Source organism: Bison bison, unplaced genomic scaffold, assembly GCF_000754665.1.
Source record: "Bison bison bison isolate TAMUID 2011002044 unplaced genomic scaffold, Bison_UMD1.0 scf7180017864263, whole genome shotgun sequence".
Lineage (NCBI taxonomy): Eukaryota > Metazoa > Chordata > Mammalia > Artiodactyla > Bovidae > Bison > Bison bison.
Window position 1 is genome coordinate 3518514 of NW_011494835.1, and position 23101 is coordinate 3541614.

General features: G+C 37.2%; 1 protein-coding gene and 1 pseudogene across 1 annotated transcript in view; one reads left to right on the plus strand and one right to left on the minus strand.

Moving 5' to 3' along the window:
* TACR3 (tachykinin receptor 3) overlaps positions 1–23101 on the plus strand; it is an 87655-nt gene that overhangs the window by 22939 nt on the left and 41615 nt on the right. The window contains exons 2-3 of the mRNA XM_010848261.1: positions 12952–13140; positions 15238–15388. Of these exons, the coding sequence (XP_010846563.1) occupies positions 12952–13140; positions 15238–15388 (340 nt within the window). The remainder of the gene's footprint in view (positions 1–12951; positions 13141–15237; positions 15389–23101) is intronic.
* Positions 6167–9088, minus strand: LOC104994686 (annotated as a pseudogene).

The following is a 23101-nucleotide window of genomic DNA, read 5'->3' on the forward strand; positions in this document are numbered from 1 at the left end:
ATTTACAGGATGTACTCTGCATAGAAGTTGAATAAACAGGGTGACGATATACAGCCCTGACATACTCCTTTCCCAATTTGGAACCAGTCCATTGTTCCGTGTCCAGTTCTAACTGTTGCTTCTTGACCTGCATACAGATTTCTCAAGAGGCAAGGAAGGTGGTTTGGTATTCCCATCTCTTGAAGAATTTTCCAGTTTGTTGTGATCCACATAGTCAAAGGCTTTGGCATAGTCAATAAAGCAGAAGTAGATGTTTTTCTGGAACTCTCTTGCTTTTTCAGTGATCCAACGGATGTTGGTAATTTGATCCTTGGTTTTGCTGCCTTTTCTAAATCCAGCTTGAACATCTGAAAGTTCTCGGTTCAAGTACTATTGAAGCCTGGCTTGGAGAATTTTGAGAATTACTTTGCTAGTGTGTGAGATGAGTGCAATTGTGCAGTAGTTTGAGCATTCTTTGGCATTGCCTTTCTTTGGGATTGGAATGAAAACTGACCTTTTCCAGTCCTGTGGCCACTGCTGAGTTTTCCAAATGTGCTGGCATATTGAGTGCAGCACTTTCACAGCATCATCTTTAGGATCTGAAATAGCTCAGCTGGAATTCCATCACCTCCACTAGCTTTGCTCATAGTCATACTTCCTAAGGCCCACTTGACTTCAGACTCCAGGATGTCTGGCTCTAAGTGAGTGATCACACCCTCGTGGTTATCTGGGTCATTACGAATTTTTTTTTTTTTTTTTTTTTTTTTTTGTGTATTCTTGCCTCCTCTTCTTAATATCTTCTGCTTCTGTTAGGTCCATACTGTTTTTGTCCTTTATTATGCCCATTTTTCCATGAAAGATTCCCTTGATGTCCCTAATTCTCTTGAAGAGAGCTCTAGTTTTTCCCATTCTATTGTTTTCCTCTCTTTCTTTGCATAGATCACTGAGAAAGGCTTTCTTACCTCTTGTTGGTATTCTTTGGAACTCTGCATTCAGATGGGTATGTCTTTCCTTTTCTCCTTTGTCTCTTTTTAGCTTCTCTTCTTTTTTCAGCTATTTGTAAGGCTCCTCAGACAACCATTTTGCCTTTTTGTATTTCTTTTTCTTGGGATGGTCTTGATCACTGCCTCCTGTACAGTGTCATGAACCTCTCTCCTAAGTTCTTCAGGCACCTGGTCTATCAAATCTAATCCTTTGAATCTATTTCTCACATCCACTGTATAATTGTAAGGGATTTGATTTAGGTCATACCTGAATGGGCCTGTGGCTTTCACTACTTTCTTCAATTTAAGTCTGCATTTGGCAATAAGGAGTTCATGATCTGAGCCACAGTCAGCTCCTGGTCTTGTTTTTGCTGACTGTATAGAGCTTCTCCATCTTTGGCTGCAAAGAATGTAATCAGTCTGATTTTGGTGTTGACCATCTGGTGATATCCATGTGTAGAGTCGTCTCTTGTGTTGTTGGAAGAGGGTGTTTGCTATGACCAGTGTGTTCTCTTGCAAAACTCTATTAGTCTTTGCCCCGCTTCATTTTGTACTCCAAGGCCAAACTTGCCTGTTACTCCAGGTATCTCTTGACTTCCTACTTTTGCATTCCAGTCCCCTATGATGGAAAGGACATCTTTGGTGCTAGTTCTAGGAGGTTTGTAGGTCATCATAGAACTGTTCAACTTCAGTTTCTTCAGGATTAGTGGTTGGGGAACAGAGTTAGATTACTGTGATACTGAATGGCTTGCCTTGGAAATGAACACATATCATTCTGTCATTTTTGAGATTGCACCCAAGTACTGCATTTAGGACTCTTTTTTTGACTATGAGGGCTACTCCATTTCTTCTAAGCGATTCTTTCCCACAGTAATAGATGTAATTGTATTTCTATATACTAGTTATGTCTTGCACACATCTACTACTAGTGTGGGCAAGACATAACCAGTATATAGAAATACAGTTGATTTAACCTGTATCCTGTGACCATGCTAAATTTATTTATTAATTTTAATGGGTTTTGAGTTTTGTGGATTCCTTAGGATTTTCAATTGGAGTAGGCAATGGAAATATGGAAGATCATTTCATCTGCTAAGAAAAGCAGTATTACTTCTGCTAGTATTACTCCTGTCAGTAATAAACACAGTATTCCTGTTGAATCTGGATGCCTTTTCTTTCTTTCTTTGTAGCTGTTATTGTTGCTACTGTTTGCTATTATTTTCTTAGCTGATTTTTCTTTTTAATTATATATTCATAATACCTTATTAAGTTAATTTGAGTACAAATTTTTCAATGATAGAAAAACAATTTTTAAAATTACCTCCATTCATTCATTAATTTAGTCATATAATAAATATGTTGTTTAATTGCTAAGTTGTGTTAGAGTCTTGTGACCCAATGGACTGTGGCCCACTAGGCTTATTCTGTCCATGGGATTTCCCAGGCAAGAATATTGGAGTGGGTTTCCATTTCCTGCTCCAGGGATCTTCCCAATACAGGTATCAAATCTACATATTCTCCATTGGCAGGTGAGTGCTTGACCACTGAGCCACCAGGGAACCCCCAATAAATATGTTATGGGTGCCAAATATATGCAGTATTATCCCAGATGTTATGAATATATTTATAATCTAAGTATATATCCAAGAATGGGCTTCTCCAGTGGCTCAGAGGGAAAGAATCTGCCCACAATGCAGTCAACACAGGAGACTTGGGTTCGACCTCTGGGTAAGGAAGATCCCCTGGAGGAGGGCGTGGGAAGCCACTCCAGTAATCCTGCCTGGAGAATCCTATGGACAGAAGAGCCTGGTGGGCTATAGTCCACAGGGTTGCAAGGAGTCGGACATGACTGAAACGACTGAGCATGAGCATGATATCCAAGAGTATATTATTATTATTCTAGTTTCTTCAGTTCAGTTCAGTGGCTCAGTCGAGTCCAACTCTTTGCGACAGTTATCTATACTTCTTTTAAGTAAGCATTTACATCATCACAACTCAAATTACCTGAAGATGTATAAGTCCTTATGCTTGATTGACAACACCGTCTCTCTAATGTTAAAGATAACAGAGTGGAATTGCCACTGCTGCTGCTGCTAAGTCGCTTCAGTCGTGTCCGACTCTGTGCCATCCCATAGATGGCAGCCCATCAGGCTTCCCCGTCCCTGGGATTCTCCAGGCAAGAACACTGGAGTGGGTTGCCATTTCCTTCTCCAATGCATGAAAGTGAAAAGTGAAAGTGAAGTCACTCAGTCGTGTCCAACTCTTCTCAAACGCATGGATTGCAGCCTACCAGGCTCCTCCGTCCATGGGATTTTCTAGGCAAAAGTACTGGAGTGGGGTGCCATTGCCTTCTCCGAGAATTGCCACAGGCCACTTCAAAAAGGAGTTTAAGATGGTATAGATGCATATTAAACAAAATTGAGGGAAGGAAATTAATTCCCACTGCACCCAAAGAACTTACAGAGTCTCCAAATATAACATTGAACCTTTCTATTTAATCACTGAACCACTGAGCATTAGTTGCCCTGACGTGAGGGTGCAAAGACCTTACTAGTCTCCATACAGGAAATTGCCTAAGGGAGAGATTTGAAAGAGAAATAACACATAATGCACTACCCTGGTTAAATATTTTCTGTTGAAGAGCTAGGATAATATCAAAAGAAATTGTTTTAATCCTTAGGTCAGAATTTTGGCATGAACTTATTTTTCTTTCCACTCTATTCACAACTAGCTAAGAACCACATTAGATGTGTTATCTTTGCTTGGTTTTATCTCAAGCTTACCATAGCATCTTGCTTTTTAAGTTTCAAGTGTTAATTTAATTGTATTCAACATAGTTTTAGCGTGATTTGAGGGTCTACTGTGCCTGATATTATCTAAGTCTCCTTGTATACACTATGTTATTTAATGTCATTTTTACCACACAATTATACTCTACATTATGTTTATTATTCCCATTTAGCAAAGTTAAGAAACCTAAGCGACTTAATGACTGAACAGCAACAAAGAAAGCTATTCCTTTTTAATTTAGGTTTGTTTTATTTGTTTAATGTTAATCCATGCTATATTTCAGTATGATACAGATTCTGTACCTGTGACTCCAGTCAGATATCCAGCAGTACAAATTAGCTTCACATTACACATATTGAACAAAAGACAGACGTTGAACGAGCAAGGAGGGGAGGGGCAGGGCCCAGGGGGAGAGGTAAAGAAAAGAAACAAAGAATTGAACATGCATGCAGGCTTTTCCATACCACCTTCAATGCTAACCTGCGTCAGAGGGAGAGTAAAAGTAGGCAAGAATGAGCAGTCATGGACTGTTGAACTGTTACCAGCACCATGCTTTTCAGCAACATTTCAGCAGAGTTTGAAACACAGCAAAACTATTACAACAAACTCTGCAAACAACCTTTTACCACCTCAAGTTAACATCCAATTAATTTTAAACACTGGTATAAAATTCAACTTAAACAATTAGAAAAAGGGGAAATGATACCACATAACCTCTATAGTGCAATTAACCTTTCTCTTAGATACGTGCATCAGGTTAAGTTCTAATGGCTTTCGAATGAATGTAATTTCCATTCTAATGGTGATCTTGCCACGTCTGGCAGGAGACAATACAGTAATGCTGAAAAAGCCTCTATGCAGTCCTGTTAGTGTTCTTAACCTAAAAGCTGGAACTAGTAAAATCCACAGAAATTCACTCTTGCTTTTAAGAACTTTTGTACCGGGGTCCAGCCCCAGTTGGATCCAGGGATTCCCTCGGGAGGACGGAGTTGGCGATTAAAGGGATATCACAGCAGAGAGATCAGAGGCCTATAATAACTGGTTTAAGTGGAAAATCAATAAAACCCGTGACACCAGGTTTGCCCTGACCACAGAGGCTGCAGGCACCCTCTCGAATAGCGGAAGATGCCCCACCTTAGGCACCTTCTCCAGTGGGTCTTAGAAGCCCAGGCAAGTAAGTGGTCTCAGAGGACCCCCACGCTCCAATTATTTTGGCCTGAAAGAAGAACAGAAAAGAAAAGGAGAGAAAAGGAAGCAAGAACGACACAGGGAGACCAAGCCTGTTGAGCAAGGTCCACAACTTTATTTTCAAAAGGAGCTTTTATACCCTAAGTTATACATAGAAGATAATAGGGGATGCAGAGTCATGCAAGGTCAGCAGACCTTGACCATTATTGAAACCAGGCTTTCTTTCTACAAACTTATCATAAACAAAGGCTTTAGGTGATTTACATCATCTTCTGGTCAGGAGACCTGCTAACATTCTTCTTCTGATAAGGGTTAATTAACCAGAAAAACTTATTTTCTCCTCAGGTGATTTTTCATAGAGTTTAGCGCCACTCCCTGAGCACACTAGATAGAGTTGCATTCCTATAGGGCAAAAGGTGCAGTGGGGGATAATCAAGGAAAGAATTTATTAGCTCAAAGGTCTAAGGTTATTAACATTAAAGTTACTACTTATATTTCTATATACTAACTATATTAATCAATACACTCCCAGGGGTACAGTGAGTGGGTAGGAGATATGGAAACTTGGCAGCAGGCATTGGTTCAACAAAGAAGTCCTCTATTAGTTCTATTATAACCGTTTCTAACTCCCCGAGAGGCTCTGCATTGTTAGGATATCTTGAACTTCCTGTGCTTCTCGTGGTTGGGAGGCTGCGAACAATCACATGCGTAGCTGTAAGAGTCCGGAAACCTGTTCAGGCAGGTTAGAAAGTTTTCTAAGGGATTTGAATTGGAACACACCCATTATACCCTGGAGACTTATTAACTAGAGCTCTAAGTTGATTTTCTTACAGAGAAAGGTGGTCGGGGATAGCCCCCGTAAATGTCAGAGGAGTTGGTGAAGGTCATGAAATAATAAAACAGACAGATTCTGGTTTTGGGGTAGACACTCAGGCAGGTCCAGGAGGGCGGGGGCCTCGAACTCTGACTCGCCTTGCCCATCAGAGCTCTCCCACATGACCTTGTCATGGGTGGGGACTCCCATGCTGGCTCCCGGCACTTTTGAAAACTGTTAAAAAAAAAAAAAAAAGAAAGAAAGAAAACCAACAGGGCAGGAACCTAAATTCTAAGACCAAATGTAAAAGTCAGATTTGGTGGTTCTCAGTGACAATGGGGGAATTCCAAGAGGGGTAGGATGGGAAGGTCTAGGGTGGTCAGAGATGGTTTCTCTTGTTGACTTTTATGTCTCACAGATTTTCATCTTCCACATCCTGCAGCGCTTCCTTATTCTGAAGTACATAGTGTCAGATTATCACGTAATAACTGCATGATAAATGTAGAGTCCTTATAGCTTTCTTCACTCAGCATGTCCAGTTCTGCAATTACATCATCAAAAGCTGCTTTTGCCAACCTGCAGGCACAGTCAGGGGAATTAAGAATATCATAGTAGAATACAGAAAAATTGAGAGCAAGACCTAAGCAAATGGGATGTTTTGGTGGAAGTTCTGTCATTGCAATATCACTAGCAGCTTTATAAGCCACTAGGCTGTTCTCTGCAGCCTCCTTCCTGTCATTTCCTGTGGCAAATTCAGCCTGACACCTGTGGTAGTCCCCTTTCATTTTATAATAGAAAACCTTGGACTCACCAGTGTTAGCTGCTGGAATGAGGTGTCCAGTACATCCAGATTGTCACAACAGATTAACTTTAGCTCAGTCTCAACCATTTGTTGATATTCCCGAATCATTTTTAGTTTGTCTTCTCCTCCCTTGTTTTCTTCTTTCTTCCTTTTTAAAATTGTGTACACTCTGAAGTTTTCATTTATAAACAATTATTCACTTATCTATCTGTCCAAATATTCAACAACTATTTGCAGTCACTATTCAACAATCAAGCTGACTACTATGGATAATTTGTTAGGTGCTAGAGAACACTGAAGAATAAATCACATCTCTGATGAGCTAAAATCAAAGTATGAGCATAATTCTGTTGCAGCACTGTAGACATAAAAATAAGCTCTGGATAGAGAGAGGAAAAGAGTCTGCAGTGTCGTTCTGTAATCAGAGTGGAAATTAAAGGATGGATAGAAGTTTTCCAGCCGTAGAACTTTAGAATAATGTATGAGCAAGAGAAAATCACTTCAGCAAGGAAACCAGCATGTGAAAAAACCTGAAATTACTATCTGAGCTGGATAATTTCCATTTTTCAATTCAGATCTACTCACTGTCTATTCCACTCTTTTTTCTGACCCTGCCTACCAGGCTGACTACTTCTATAGACTGACTATATCAATAGCATCCCTTGTTCTTTGGCCTCTTCTTGGCTTTACCTAATGTAGACCCCTGGAGGGCATGGCAGGAAGAACATAACTTCTGAGATATATGTACCACTCTTGCCTTTCAGTTTTGCTACAAATTGGCTAAGTCTCCAGCTGTACACATATTTCTTACCAAGTACTTCTTCCTAAGGCTTCATCTCTTCACTTCAGATTAGAGGGTCCTGAATTTACATACCAAAACAGTGTCTACTCTGGCCAGAAGCAAAGTAGAAAATAGTAAAATCTGTATTATTTCAGGTAAATAATACTTAATATAAGCAAGCAAACATTTGAAGGCTGTACTGTCTTTATACCCAAAAGTTTAAGTGTGTATAAGCATATAAAGATCCAGAAACAGAGCTTATAAAAAGGTTAACAAAAGGAAGAATTATACCATATACCAAGAACAATTACAAAATGGAAAGGCTTACTTACTGAAAGTAAGCAGTTATGTCAAATAATTCTATTTTGCAAAAGACATCTTTCTGATGAAAAAGACCCCTTGAATCATATCAGAAAAAGAAGTAAATGATAAAGGAAAGTGATCTAGTATTGCAGTGAAAAAGAAAACTAATAAAAGATGGCATTAAATGTGAGCTTCTGATGGATATAGGGACTTCCCTAGTGGTCCAATGATTAAGACCTTACCTTCCAACACAGGGGGTGCGGGTTCAATCCCTGGTCAGGGAGCTAAGTTACATGCCTTGCAGCCAAAAAAAAAAAAAAAGCATAAAACAGAAGCAATATTGTAACAACTTCAAAAAATACTTTGAAAGTCATCCACATCAAAAAAAAAAAAATCTTTTAAAAAAAGTGACTTTAAAACTTCCTTAGGTGATATGCTAAGCAGAAGAGTGAAGAATCCAATCATAGCTATTTTTTGGAAAACAAGTTATACTAAGGGGGCTCTAATATATTGAGAATCTGTTTGGTGAGGGAAGAATGGTAGTGAGCTCAAACAAACACCTAGAAAAGTCAAATGTGATCATATCAAAGATATATATTTATTAAAGGAATAATAAAGTACTGACAATCATTTGAGTAAAATTATATCCTGGATTTGATCATTTCTCCTTAAGGTCCAAAGTGTCTTTATTTGCAGACCCTAAGGATCCATTTTCTTCATGTCACTGTTGAACGAATTATTATTTCTAGAGAGAGTTGCAGAATAGGAAATATCGATGCCACAGTGAATTCCTAATCACCAATTTCTTCAGCAGTACCTATTAGGTACTGCTGAATAGGCAGTTCCACCTATTTTTTTTGGCCAACTGGCTCTCCCTTTCTACAATATTTCAACATTTCTTTATCTTCCTCAGGCATTAATGTAATTCAGTCTCCAGTGGTAATACTCTGCCCCAAGCAGCAATCATCTCTCTCCCAAACAAAAACAGTAACGAGGTAACTTACTTCCCTGCTTCCATTCTTTCCCTCTTTCAATCCATTCTCCAGGCTAAAATCTGATTACTCTCCCTTCCTGATTGAATCACTTCAATTACTTTCGAGAGGACAAAATTCCATGACCTATACTACAACTTCATCTCAAATCACTTTCCCCCTTCACTTTCAGCATTTCAATTACTTTAGCCTGCAGTTCCTCAAGTGCACATGGTTCTCCCACCCTTACCTATCAAATTGTAACAAACCAGAGCAAACTGGGTGACTTACCAGAGATTTATTTCTCACATTTCTGGAAGCTAGAAGTCTGAAATCAAGGGGTTGGCAAGGGTCATGCTCCTCTGAGGCCTATGAGGAAATTCTGCCTGACCTTCCTAGCTTCTGATGGATTGCTGGTGTCTTTGGCATTCCTTGGCTTGTAGACACATCACTCAATCCTCCATCTTCATCTGGCATTCTTTCTGTTTTTCTGTTTCCAGAATTCTCCTTTATACCTTATATTGAATTAGGGCCCATCCTGATGACTTTATTTTAATTTGATTACCTATATAAAACTATCTCCTCACAAGGTCACCTCCTATGATACTGGGTATTAGGACTTGAATGTATCTTTTATTAGGGGGACATAATTCAACCCATAAAATCACTCCAGATGGTGACTGCAGCCATGAAATTAAAAGATGCTTACTCCTTGGAAGGAAAGTTATGACCAACCTAGACAGCATATTACAAAGCAGAGACATTACCTTGCAACAAATGTCTGTCTAGTCAAGGCTATGGTTTTTCCAGTAGTCATGTATGGATGTGAGAGTTGAAAAAGAAAAGAAAGAAAGCTGAGCACTGACGCACTGATGCTTTTGAACTGTGGTGTTGGAAAAGACTCGTGAGAGTCCCTTGGACGGCAAGGAGATCCAACCAGGCCATCCTAAAGGAGATCAGTCCTGAGTGTTCATTGGAAGGACTGATGCTGAAGCTGAAACTCCAATACTTTGGCCACCTGATGCAAAGAGCTGACTCATTGGAAAAGACCCTGATGCTGGGAAATATTGAAGGTGGGAGAAAGGGATGACAGAGGATGAGACGGTTGGATGGCATCACCGACTCAATGGACATGAGTTTGGGTAAACTCCGGGAGTTGGTGATGGACAGGGAGGCCTTGCGTGCTGCGGTCCATGGGGTCACAAAGAGTAGGACATGACTGAGCAATTGAACTGAACAGAACTGAAAAACCCACCATTTGCACAGGAATTTTCCACGTTTGTTTGTTTGTTCTCCCAGAAATCTTTTTTACAACTCTCACCCTTCTGCTACCTTGCCTAGTCACCTTTTCAGATTTCAACCCAGAACTCTTTTCTCAGGGAGAACTGACTGATCATCTAAATGCTTTTTCCAGTAAATGCACTAAAACAGCCATAAACATTGCCTTTGTAACACTTATTATATTTGTAATTTTAAACTTATTCTTGAGATTATTTGATTAGTATCTGCCTACTTCACTCGACTGTGAATTCTGCAAAGATCATTTTTTCTCACTGTTGTATTACTACAGTGTCTGGAATGTTACAGCAGGCATCCAATAAATATTTGGTTGAATGAATGAATAATAGATCAAACCAAAAATGACAAAAATGTCAGCTTGAAGTTTCAAAATTTCTACTTTCACTTAAGTGTTGGTGAGAACATAAATTGATTGCTTGCTTTCATACAGTTTAAGTGAAACAGTATTCTACCTATAGGAAATAATTTCTCTAACACTAAACTAATAGATTAAAAAAAAAAAGATCAGTGAGAACTTTGCAGTTTATTTTGAATTGTCCATGCTGAAGTGGCTGTACAGGACTTTAAACCTACTCATGTCACTCAACTTCTCATTTTAGTTTCAACATAGCAACTGTCTAAACATTCGAACTGGATTCATAAATTTCCAGTACAAGCAAAAAAAAAGCAAAGATTACAATAGGATTGAGGAATATTCAGTTCAGTACAACATTTACTGATAAGTTCTGTGTCTGACTCTGTAAATACCATAAAGCAACACTTCAATATAATAAGAGAAATGGCGTGGTGAGCTACAGTCCATGGCAGGCAGAACAGAAATAACCAACCAAAATTATTGCCTTTATATATTTGACTTTTGTCTTTAATGTTACACATAAATGTTTGAATTTATAAACAAAATGTGACTTCTGATTCTTTGGAAGACATCTACCTTACATATTTCTCTTTCTCTTCCTTATGTGAATAGTTAAATTCAAAGCCATAATCTGTACCTATATAGACTTCAAGGATTGGCAGAGCTGGCTTAGAATTCCAATTCTTACCATCTAGGACATTTTTAAACAATGTACTTAAACTTTAAGCCTCAAGTTTTCTTTTCCGTAAAATAGAGATAGTATTATTTGATTTATTGAACTTTTCTGGATGTTAAATATATATATGTATACACATATATATATATATACAGTGTGTGTGTGTGTGTGTGTGTGTGTGTGTAATAATTTGCCTGGTTATGCTTAGCAATCAATACACATTGCTAGAATTAATTTTTACCAACATAAGCATGAGAGGTGAATTTTAAACAGTTTTCAGATTCAAACATATGCGTTTTATTTTCTTTTTTTAGGCAGTGTATTTGCTTAAACCAAGGTACTGTTTACGGTTACTTTTGTCATATCTAACATTCACTTTTGCCTATTAGCTGTCATTGGATAAGGAAATGGCAACCCACTCCAGTATTCCTGCCTGGAGAATCCCATGGAGAGAGGAGCCTGGCGGGCTACAGTCCATAGGATCGTAAAGAATCGGACACATTAGCTGTCATATATAATAAATTAAGAGTATTTCCTCTAAGTAAATTACAACTAAAGCTAATATTATGAATAGTATATAAGTACCAATATATCACTGAAGATCTAGTTCTACCTAATAGTTGCAAAAGCAAAGAGCAATAAGCAAATTAACGAACTACTCTTATTTTGAAATACTTATTCATAAGAGTAAATTTTTTTGGTTTAAGTAATATTCATTCTTTGATAAAACTGTTACCTTTGAGAAACACAAAATGGTCAATAGTAAAAGTAGTATGATTAAATAATATGCTTTATTGAGAGAAATGCCAAGATACAATTGATTTAGCATACATTATTTTCTACCCTGACTATTGGCCATAAGTTGGCAATGAGCCATATTATCCAATTTAAAACTAGAATTTGATTCTCCCAGACATAGTGTTACTATTTTACCAAGTGAATAAAGCTTGACTTTTGTTACCGTATTCAAAGAGTTTCTAATTTCCCAAAAAGTTGCACTGTAAAAATAATATGTGCTTATGTTTCAGAGAAGGCAATGGCACCTCACTCCAGTACTCTTGCCTGGAAAATCCCATGGATGGAGGAGCCTGGTGGGCTGCAGTCCAAGGGGTTGCTAAGAGTCAGACATGACTGAGCGACTTCACTTTCACTTTTCACTGTCATGCATTGGAGAAGGAAATGGCAACCCACTCCAGTGTTCTTGCCTGGAGAATCCCAGGGACGGGGAAGCCTGGTGGGCTGCCGTCTATGGGGTCGCACAGAGTCGGATACGACTGAAGCGACTTAGCAGCAGCAGCAGCATGTTTCTTAGAGCCTTAAATATATTTTCCTATGACAATTATGTTATATATAGTTACATAGACACTATGAAGATTTATATGATGTAGTATGAACTCAGTTTTGGAGGTAACAGCATAACCTTAGTCAAACTTGATTTACTCATCCTCCTCTAAATCCTGGATGATGTCTCTGGATGCTTTTCAATGGATATGTTGACAATATCTTTTCTAGGGATTCCTCATCTTTGTCAATCATGTAGACATTATCCATATTAGTTCTTTAGAATTTTCTTTTTATAAAGTTAAACATACACAAGAAAAATGGGAGTCTTGGAGTACAGAACTCATATATTTAAGTGCTTAATGCATACGTTTCCCATTCCATTCGGCAGAGTTCTGATAATGTGCTAGGCACAACACCAAATAATCGATACCTTTCACTTGTATTATTTCTATTGATCTTGACTTCACCACTAGGAGGGGGTGTTCTTATTTCTATTTTAAAAATAATAAAGTTGAAGCTCAAAAGTTAAATAAGTGACAGGATAGGATTTGAACCTTGATCTGTCTGATTGATAAGACTATGCCATAATTACTCTATGCAAGTGAAATTTTTATCAATTTGTTTACTAGAAAAGAGATAACCATGGCCCTTGAAACTCCTCTGAAACTCACTTTAAATTCCACTAACAAGAGACCCAACAAAATGGTTTTGTTTGTTTCTATACAGGTATATGGCCATTATTGACCCCTTGAAGCCCAGACTGTCTGCCACCGCAACCAAGATTGTCATTGGAGGCATTTGGATTCTAGCATTTCTACTTGCACTCCCTCAGTGTCTTTATTCCAAAACCAAAGTCATGCCGGGCCGTACTCTTTGCTACGTGCAATGGCCAGAAGGCCCCAAACAACATTTCACGTAAGTTAATTATCTATTATAATCTTCAACTAAATGCATTGAACACTTAAGGAACTATAGGTTGGGAACAACAGTTAAGTAGATAAGACATAGACAGTTCCCTCAAGGGCTCAAACATTACTTGGGAAAAAAGACACATAAAAATACTATACTATCTATATATAGTACAGTATGGTATGATCAATTAGTTTGTATAAGTTACAATGATTTCTACCTGGAAAACTGTGATGACCTTTATATGGGGTAGCTCTGGAGAGTTTCCGGAGAAGATGATAAGATAACTGGAGATGAAAGCATTGTTCTGGATTAAGGAATGAGTGAGAAGGGTGGAACTGAAACCCAAAGGTGTGGATTGCTCTTGTAAGAAGCTGAAAGGAAAGGGAGTCTTGGTATGTTCCTGGTTGTGTTCCTTTGTTTTAGCATTAAAAACTTAAACACTTAGGTCGGAAAGGAGATAGGAATGCTACATGTTAGAATTTGGTATTTCATATTTTGGACACACCTTTAAAAAAGAAAATTAGCAAAATAATTGTTTGTTTCCATTTTGTTTTTTATTCTGACCATTTAAATTTTATTTCAAATAAAATTCTTGTTTAGTGATCTATTTTTTTCCTTCAAAAACTAACACACAATGCAAATACAATGATCATCTTTTAAAGCAGATATTTTATCAAACTCTGCTCTACTCAGAGTCCAGATTTTTAAAGGAAAAGATTGAGGAGTGTTTATTAAAGGAAAAGCAGGCAGCAGTTATTAAACTGAGGACTGCATTCTTTCCATTATGTAATACTAATATATCTTATTTGTATGATAGCAAAACAAAATTATTCATAATAATAAAATTAAATTATTTGTTGACTGAATCAATTCACCACTGACTTTAACACTTAATAAGCTATCAGGAAGACAGCTTTACCAAATAAACACAGATATTGAGATTAGTATACCAAAATCTTTAATTACTTTAAAGCCTTCCTAAGACAGTGGAAGTCACTCAAAAGTTTATACAAATTCTAATTTGGCTATTATATTATTGGCCGCCATCTTAGTCCACCATAGTAATATTTTTATAATTTTTATTGAAAGCTATGAAATCCCAAAATTTAGTTTGATAATTTATAGTATAATGACTTTGACGTGACTAATACCTCCATATGGAGAAGGAAATGGCAACCCACTCCAGTATTCTTGCCTGGAGAATCCCAGGGACAGAGGAACCTAGTGGGCTGCTGTCTATGGGGTCGCACAGAGTCGGACACGACTGAAGCAACTTAGCAGCAGCAGCAGCAATACCTCCATATGTTATTTACCAAATTTAATGATGCAATCAAAATGTGCCAAGACTTTGAAAAAACTCTAATATGACTCAGAACATCTAGTTACATTTTTTCCCTTTGGATGAAAAATGATTTATTTCAAATATGACTGATGTTGCAAGATGTATGTAATAGATTTACACAGAAGAAAATGTATCAGTTGATCAGTTTACTCTGTGCCATCTCTTTTCCTCTGATTATCTGTTTAATCAGGTTAGCCTAGTGATTACCAAGCAAAGGAAAAGTACTCATCTTGAAGCCTCTAGGCAAGGGGAAATGTGCAGTTTAAACGAGCTCTGTAAGAATGCTATAGTTTTCATATGTGAAGTAAAAATTGACAAAGTTAAACTGGTAGTATATGGATGATTGTAGATGACAATAGCTAGGCCTTCCCTTGGTGGCTCAGTGGTAAAGAATCCACCTGCAATGTGGGAGACGCAGAAGCCATGAGTTCAATCCCTGAGTCGGGAAGATCCCTGGAGGAGGGCATGGCAACCCACTCCAGTATTCTCGCCTGGAGAATCCCATGGACAGAGAAGCCTGGTGGGCTACTTTGCACGGGGTTGCAAAGAGTTGGACACGGCTGAAGCGACTGAGCACAGCACACAGCACAGGTGACAATAGCTAGGTGTTTTGGTGAAATTGTGAAATGAGGACTTAGAAGAGAAAATGTGGGCTAAGCATTGGCATTTTCAATTATGACTTAAAGTGGAATGAATTCAAAGTCTCTTTATTTTACTCCAATATGCTCTTCAGCATGTATTTTTCTTATTTCTTGCAGTTACCATATTATTGTTATTATACTGGTGTACTGTTTCCCATTGCTTGTCATGGGTATCACATATACCATCGTTGGAATCACCCTCTGGGGAGGAGAGATCCCGGGGGACACCTGTGACAAGTATCATGAGCAGCTAAAGGCTAAAAGAAAGGTACTGTTCTGTATAACTTTCCCAGCATTTTGCGTAAATTGTGGTGCATCAGAGAAGGGAAAAAAAATCTAGTTACGGCATTTTAATATATAACTTGATGCTTTACTCCTACTTTTATTTTTCTCCTTTTCTTTTTTTTTAAATTTTGCTTTCTTTTTATCTTCTATAACCCACTGCTGCTGCTTCTGCTAAGTTGCTTCAGTTGTGTCCAACTCGTGTGTGACCCCATAGACGGCAGCCCACCAGGTTCTGCTGTCCTTGGGATTCTCCAGGCAAGAACACTGGAGTGGGTTACCATTTCCATCTCCAATGCATGCAAGTGAAAAGTGAAAGTGAAGTAGCTCAGTCGTGTCTGACTCTTAGCGACCCCATGAACTGCAGCCCACCAGGCTCCTCCATCCATGGGATTTTCCAGGCAAGAGTACTGGAGTGGGGTGCCATTGCCTTGTCCGTCTATATAACCCACTAGTCATGTACAATAGTAGTTTATGATAAGAGTAGTCACTTCCCTACAGAAAGACTATTACCTTTTGCAGAATAGTCTTAATTATACCACCAGAAACTTCTGAAATTTCACTGTAGAAGTCACAGTTGGTTGTATTTCTGCAGCTCTAGTTATCTTAGTCTTTTATTAAATAAAATGCCTCTGATGTACTATATAATCTTTCAGAAGTTTTATTTATCCCAGGAAAGGCATCTCTCTTAGTATGTGCTATAATTCTGTAATATCCATTTATGTATCCCATTCTTCTTCTCTTCCCCACATCTCCCCACATTCCACCCCTATCCTTTATCTGGTTTCTACACAGCCATCTGATTAACAAATGAAGTTACATTAATACTGTTGTACAACTTACTGGGTGACATGATAAAACTTATTTCTGAACAATTGACATTAAGCAAGAAAACCTATAAAAATTATCATAGTGATATTTTAGCAGGATTATTTTTTCATTGTTTCCTTTTCTGACTACTATTATGTGACTCAGTGAGTGAGATTTTTTATAATAAATTTGCATAGTTAAAAGGAATCTTAGAATCTGTATTCCATCTTTCTCTCTCCAAGTGATGATGTCAATTATTATTATTCCATTTATGATTCATTTATTTACATGGAACTATTACTTACCTATACTCACTTAACAACAATCAATCAGGTTTTAAAAATCTAGTATAGAAAATAGATTTTATTTTAACATTAATAGGTTTTTCTCTATTGACAAACAGATAAGACTTTATGTTTGGTTAGCATTTTATCATTAGGTTGAGTATTTGAAAGCAAATATTTTTTCACATCAATTTAGTTATTTCAGCCTATAATATATATAATTTCATTTTATTTCTCTTTGGGAAAAAACCTTAAAAATGAAGTACACGATTCCACTGCTGGGCATATATATCAGAGAAAACTATAATTCAAAAAGAAACATGCATCCTATTGTTCCCTGCAACACTATTTACAATAGCCAAGACAAGAGACCACTTAATTTTCCATTTACAGACAAATGGATAAGGAGGATGTGGGACATGTATATAATGGAATACTACTAAGTCATAAAGAGAAAGTAATAATGCCATTTGCAGTAATATGGATGGACCTAGAAATGATCATACTAAGTGAAGTAAGAGAGAGAAAGACAAATACCATATGACATCATTTATAGGTAGACTCTAAAATATGACACGAATGAACTTATCTAAGGAGGGCACGGCAACCCACTCCAGTATTTCTTCCCGGAGAATCTTGTGGACAGAGGAGCCTGCTGGGCTACAGTCCACAGGGTTGCATAGAGTCAGACATGACTGAAGTGACTTAGAATGCACGCAACCACACACAAAACAGAAATGGACTCACAGACATAGAGAACAGATTGTGGTTCCCAAGGGAAAGTGGGGGAGGGAGAGAGGATTGCTTGGAAGTTTGGGGTTAGTAGATGCAAACTATTCCATTTAGAATGGATAAACAACAAGATGCTACTGTATAGACAGAGAACTATATTCAATAGCCTGTGATAAAAACCTAATGGAAAAGACTGTATATATGTATAACTGAATCAATTTGTTGTAGAAATTAACAAAACTTGTAAATCAACTGTACTTCAATAAAATTTAAAAATGAAGTGCACAAACAAGCAAACTATGTCTTCACCACATTTAAAAAAAAAAAAGAATCGTAGAACTAGCAGAACTTCAGTAACATGATCATCTTAAGTGAACAGTTTCTCCTCCTTTATTTTGATTCTCACTTTCTAACATCTTGATCATGCTGCAAGATCCTCTTGGCAGGGGGCATATTCTCTAACATGTTTTAGGCATAATCACATTAAATAACTGATGTGATAGTCTACATAGTTGGCTGTTGTTCAGTTGCTAAGTCCTGTCTGACTCTTTTCTACCCCAGGGACTATAGCCCACCAGGCTCCTCTGTCCATGGGATTTCCCAGGCAAGAATACTGGAGTGGGCTGCCATTTTCTTCTCCAAAGGATCTTCCTGACCCAGGGATCGAACCCATGGCTCCTACATCTCCTGCATTGGCAGGAGAATTCTTTACCACTGAGCCACCAGGGGAGCCCAATATTCTACGTGCTATATTTCAGAATCACTTATCTTTGTACTTCCTGCTTACTTTCTTGTCTTTTATTTCTTTCCTACTAATTTAAGCATTTTTAAAATACTTTTCCCCTGTTCAATTCTACACAACTTAAAATAAGTTCAGTAATTATAGATTATAGCTCCTTTTCCTTAATATTGATGTAATATTTTTCTAGAAAGAGATAAAAATTTAATCTGAGTGTTTCTTTTTATTTTTGAGTTGAATCCCAGAGGGAACAAAAGAAAGAGGGAATATTTTTGCATTTGCCCCTCTATAGCAGATGAGAATATGGCATACATATTTCATTTTTACTGCTGCTACTGCTGCTAAGTCGCTTCAGTCGTGTCCGACTCTGTGCAACCCCATAGACGGCAGCCCACCAGGCTCCCCCTATCCCTGGGATTCTCCAGGCAAGAACATTGGAGTGGGTTGCCATTTCCTTCTCAAAGTATAAATATCAATTCAAACTGAGAGATTGACTCTTCTAGCATATTTCAAAAATTAAGATATATAAAAGTTCTAATCCATATTTCTATTTCTCAGGTTGTGATCTTGGCTGAAATAGTATAAAATGACATCTATGACATGGGCTTCTCATAATAAATCACCTGTCCTTAGGTTTCTTTCACAGTCACTTACCGATATGACCATTAGTATTGTGAAAGTAACCCTCATTTTGCCCCAAAATTTAAAATTTCAAAATAAAAATAGCTCTTCTCTTAATTTTTTTATTTAAAATTTGAATATTGTCTAGTATAGTTTGGAATACAGTTATTTCTAGTAATTATGCTCTTTTCTTATATCAGTATGACTGTTTAGGTGAAAGATATGAATTTTACCCTGGATGGGAGATTACATCTTTGATATTACAGATTGGACTTGAGAAACAAGACAGTATTGGTTACAAGAGAGCAAATTCATCATGACTGCTGGGAAAAAATAACTCCATAAACAACTCTGAGTCAATGTACTATTAATAAAAAAACTGCAGTTACTGATTGAGCTCCCCAGACATGTGAATAAGAATAAAAAAAAGTTTAAGAAATTTTAGTCAGAACACTGAAAAGATCTTTGCAACGACTAAGAAGCATTGCTTCCATTTCTCTTTTTTCTTAAGGTCTTCAGGAACTGTATTCAGTTTTGAGTCCTGTAGATTAAATTCTATGAAGAACAGCCAGTGGAAATAAATTCCATGTCTAAGCTATATAGAACCTAATACGTCTAAAAGTTAAACTAACATGAAGCTGTCAGAAAAATGAGGATTAACCACCCCCACTCAACATTTACATTTGTCCTGCCTAACAATATGCATACTTTGAAAATAATACCAGTGGCACTTCAAAAATTTCTTGGCACATAGAACTGTTCTCAGTAAATTGTACCTGTTACTTAAGGCACTTTGTATATATATGCACTTTATTAAATAGGCACTTTACTTTGAATATATAAAGCACTTTATTATGAAGATCAGAAAGCATCATGTGGTAGAAAAGTAAAGAGGTATAAAACGGGTCATTTATCTATTTAAACATAATATTGACCTACATTTTAACATGAGTCACAGTTTGTAAATAACTTTCACATGAATATTATTGAATTCTCACATTATCTATGTGATTTTTTCTTGTTTTACAGAAAAATGAAATTGAGCCCCAAATTCACAAAATTAACAAGTGGCAGAACTTGGACTTGAATCCTAAACAAAGTTTTTAGAGTTCTTTCAGAGAGCTATCTCAAAGGAATAGGTTTCAGAATGATATTTTAAATCCAAGTATTACTTATATTATATGAAGTGCATTCTCATACATAGACTGTACTAACATCACAGTAGTCCCAAGAGGTATGTCTAAGTAAGTAAGTAAATAACTTCAGTCACTCAATCATGTCCGACTCTTTGTGACGTCATGGACTGCAGCACACCAGGCTTCCCTGTCCATCACCAACTCCTGGAGCTTGCTCAAATTCATGTCCATTAAGTCAGTGATGCCATCCAACCATCTCATCCTCTGTCACTCTCTTCTCTTCCTGCCTTCTTCAGTCTTTCCCAGCATCAAGGGTCTTTCCCAATGAGTCAGTTCTTCACATGAGGTGGCCAAAGTATTGGAGCTTCAGCTTTAGCATCAGTCCTTCCAGTGAATATTCAGGACTGATTTCCTTTAGAATGGACTGGTTGGATCTCCTTGCAGTCCAAGGGACTCCCAAGAGTCTTCTCCAGCACCACACTTCAAAAGCATCAATTCTTTGGTGCTCAGCTTTCTTTATGGTCCAACTCTCACATCCATACATGACTACTGGAAAAACCATAGCTTTGACTAGACGGACCTATGTCAGCGAATGTCTCTGCTTTCTAATATGCTGTCTAGATTAGTCATAGCTTTTCTTCCAAGGAGCAAGCATCTTTTAATTTCATGGCTGCAGTCACCATCTGCAGTAATTTTGGAGCCCAAGAAAATAAAGTCTGTCACTGTTTCCATATCTATTTTCCATGAAGTGATGGGACCAAATGCCATGATCTTCATCTTTTGAATGTTGAGTTTTAAGCCAGCTTTTTCACTCTCCTCTTTCACTTTTATCAAGAGGCTTTTTAGTTCCTCTTCACTTTTTGCCAAAAGGGTGGTGTCATCTGCATGAGGTTATTGATATTTCTCCTGGCAATCTTGATTCCAGTTTGTGCTTCATCCAGCCCGGCATTTCACATGATGTACTGTACATATAAGTTAAATAAACAGGGTGACAATATACAGCCCTGACATACTCCTTTCCAGATTTGGAACCAGTCTGTTGTTCCACGTCCAGTTCTAACCATTGCTTCTTGACCTGCATACAGATTTCTCAGGAGGCAGGGAAGGTGGTCTGGTATTCCCATATCTTGAAGAATTTTCCACAGTTTGTTATGATCCACACAAAGGCTTTGGCATAGTCAATAAAGCAGAAGTAGATATTTTTTTGGAACTCTCTTGCTTTTTATACAATCCAACAGATCAATAGGAGGTAGGCATAGTGAAAATTATTTTCTTCCATTTTTAACAAATCAGGAAACTGAAGGTCTGGGAAGGTGAATGGGACCCAAATTCATACAGCCTGTAATAGCATAAATAAGCCCTTTCAGTCCTGTGGAATACATTCTTTCCATTACACTGAACTGCAAAGAGTTGGCAGCTACCTTGAGCCAGTCTCCTGTCCATTTTCTCATTCACATTATATGAACTTATTTTCCCTTTTCTTGAAAGTTTTTTGATGAGGGCTAATCAAGATAATGTATGTATTAATGTGTCTGGTACTTAATGTCATAAACATGCAATTCCAATCTGCATGTATCTTCATCTATTTATGAGACAAAAATAAACCTAATTATTATCATTAATATAAAGAACAATGCTTGTGATAGCTCTATATAAGCAACAAGCATTTACTGTGCGTGTTATGTGCCAGACACTTGATTTAGGTGCTTTAAATAGTTTAGCCAATTGAATTCTGACAACCACATAAGGGAGGCATTGTTATTTTCAGTTGACAGATGAAGAAACAGTCATTAGCTGGGTTAAGTAACTGCCTAATCTGTTGAATGACAGAGTCAGGATATAAACCCAGAAAGTCTAATTCTAGAGAATGTGATCATAATTTCTATATTTTAATGATCATTTCTGTACTTTGCTGGGTGGTGGTGATAATAAGATAAAGTAATTATTTTCTTTTCTTTCTAGTTGTTTAATTACCAGGAGTACAATTGAATAAATTATTGTATTATTTATTGATACATTCTGAGTTTAAAGGCTCTTGTAGATTAAACTGACCAAAATACATAATGTTGTTTTTAAGAAAAAATTATCTTCCAGTACCACTAGTCAACTTAACACTTATTTCTAGTACCAGCAATCAACTTAAAAATTACATCTAAAAAACAGTTTATCTGTACACTAGAACTGCATGCAATTACCAAAGTGAGGAGGCATCTATTTTACCTGCAAAAATATACACTAAAACCTGGTTTTGATTGTTAAAAATTATAAATCAGCTCAACTGAGTACTTTTTTTATTTTTAGTTCAAATGAGTTTTTTAAACACTTTAAAGCTCCTCTAACATATGCTGAATAAAAACATACACAACCTCCCTTAACAAATTCTCCTCAATTAATTTAACACCCTAACACATAATGATATTAATGGTTTTGCTGCAACTAAAAATATTCCACAATAATTACATCGCCACTGCCAAATATCAATAGACAGATATAAGTGTAATTGTTTCTCATATCTGGAGAAAATTCAAATTTGTAAAGCCAAATGAGCACAATGTCTTATGTGTGCTTGAGAGAGAGAGAGACATATTAGGAAAGAGAGTGATAAATATGATACAAAACAAAAGAGATATAAGAGATACTACTGTGGAAGAACTGGGACTCTGGACAGTTGAGTTCCAGGCATGATATTTTATTTCAGACTTACTTTGTTTGAATCATCACTTTTCTCTGGGCTCATTGTCATATTTGTAAAATGAGAAGATTGAAGCAGATCACTTCCAAGTTCTCTTTCAGCTATACATATCCATGATTGAGATCATCAAATATTTATTTAACATATAATGTGGACCAGGCATTGTGCACAAGTGATTTTATTTAAACTTTATAAAATCCTATAAAAGAGGATATATTTCAGGTCATAAATATTAGTGAGCAAAGCTTACAGAAAATTTTCTAATGGATTCTGTATAGTTGATTTAACTTGGAGGCAAAATTTTCCTTCACACCTTTGACCCAACATAAGTTTAAGAAACCTGTATGCAGGTCAGGAAGCAACAGTTAGAACTGGACATGGAACAACAGACTGGTTCCAAATAGGAAAAGGAATACATCAAGGCTGTATATTGTCACCCTGCTTATTTAACTTCTATGCAGAGTACATCATGAGAAACGCTGGACTGGAAGAAGCACAAGCTGGAATCAAGATTGCCAGGAGAAATATCAATAACCTCAGATATGCAGATGACACCACTCTTATGGCAGAAAGTGAAGAAGAACTAAAGAGCCTCTTGATGAAAGCGAAAGAGGAGAGTGAAAAAGTTGGCTTAAAGCTCAACATTCAGAAAATGAAGATCATGACATCCGGTCCCATCACTTCA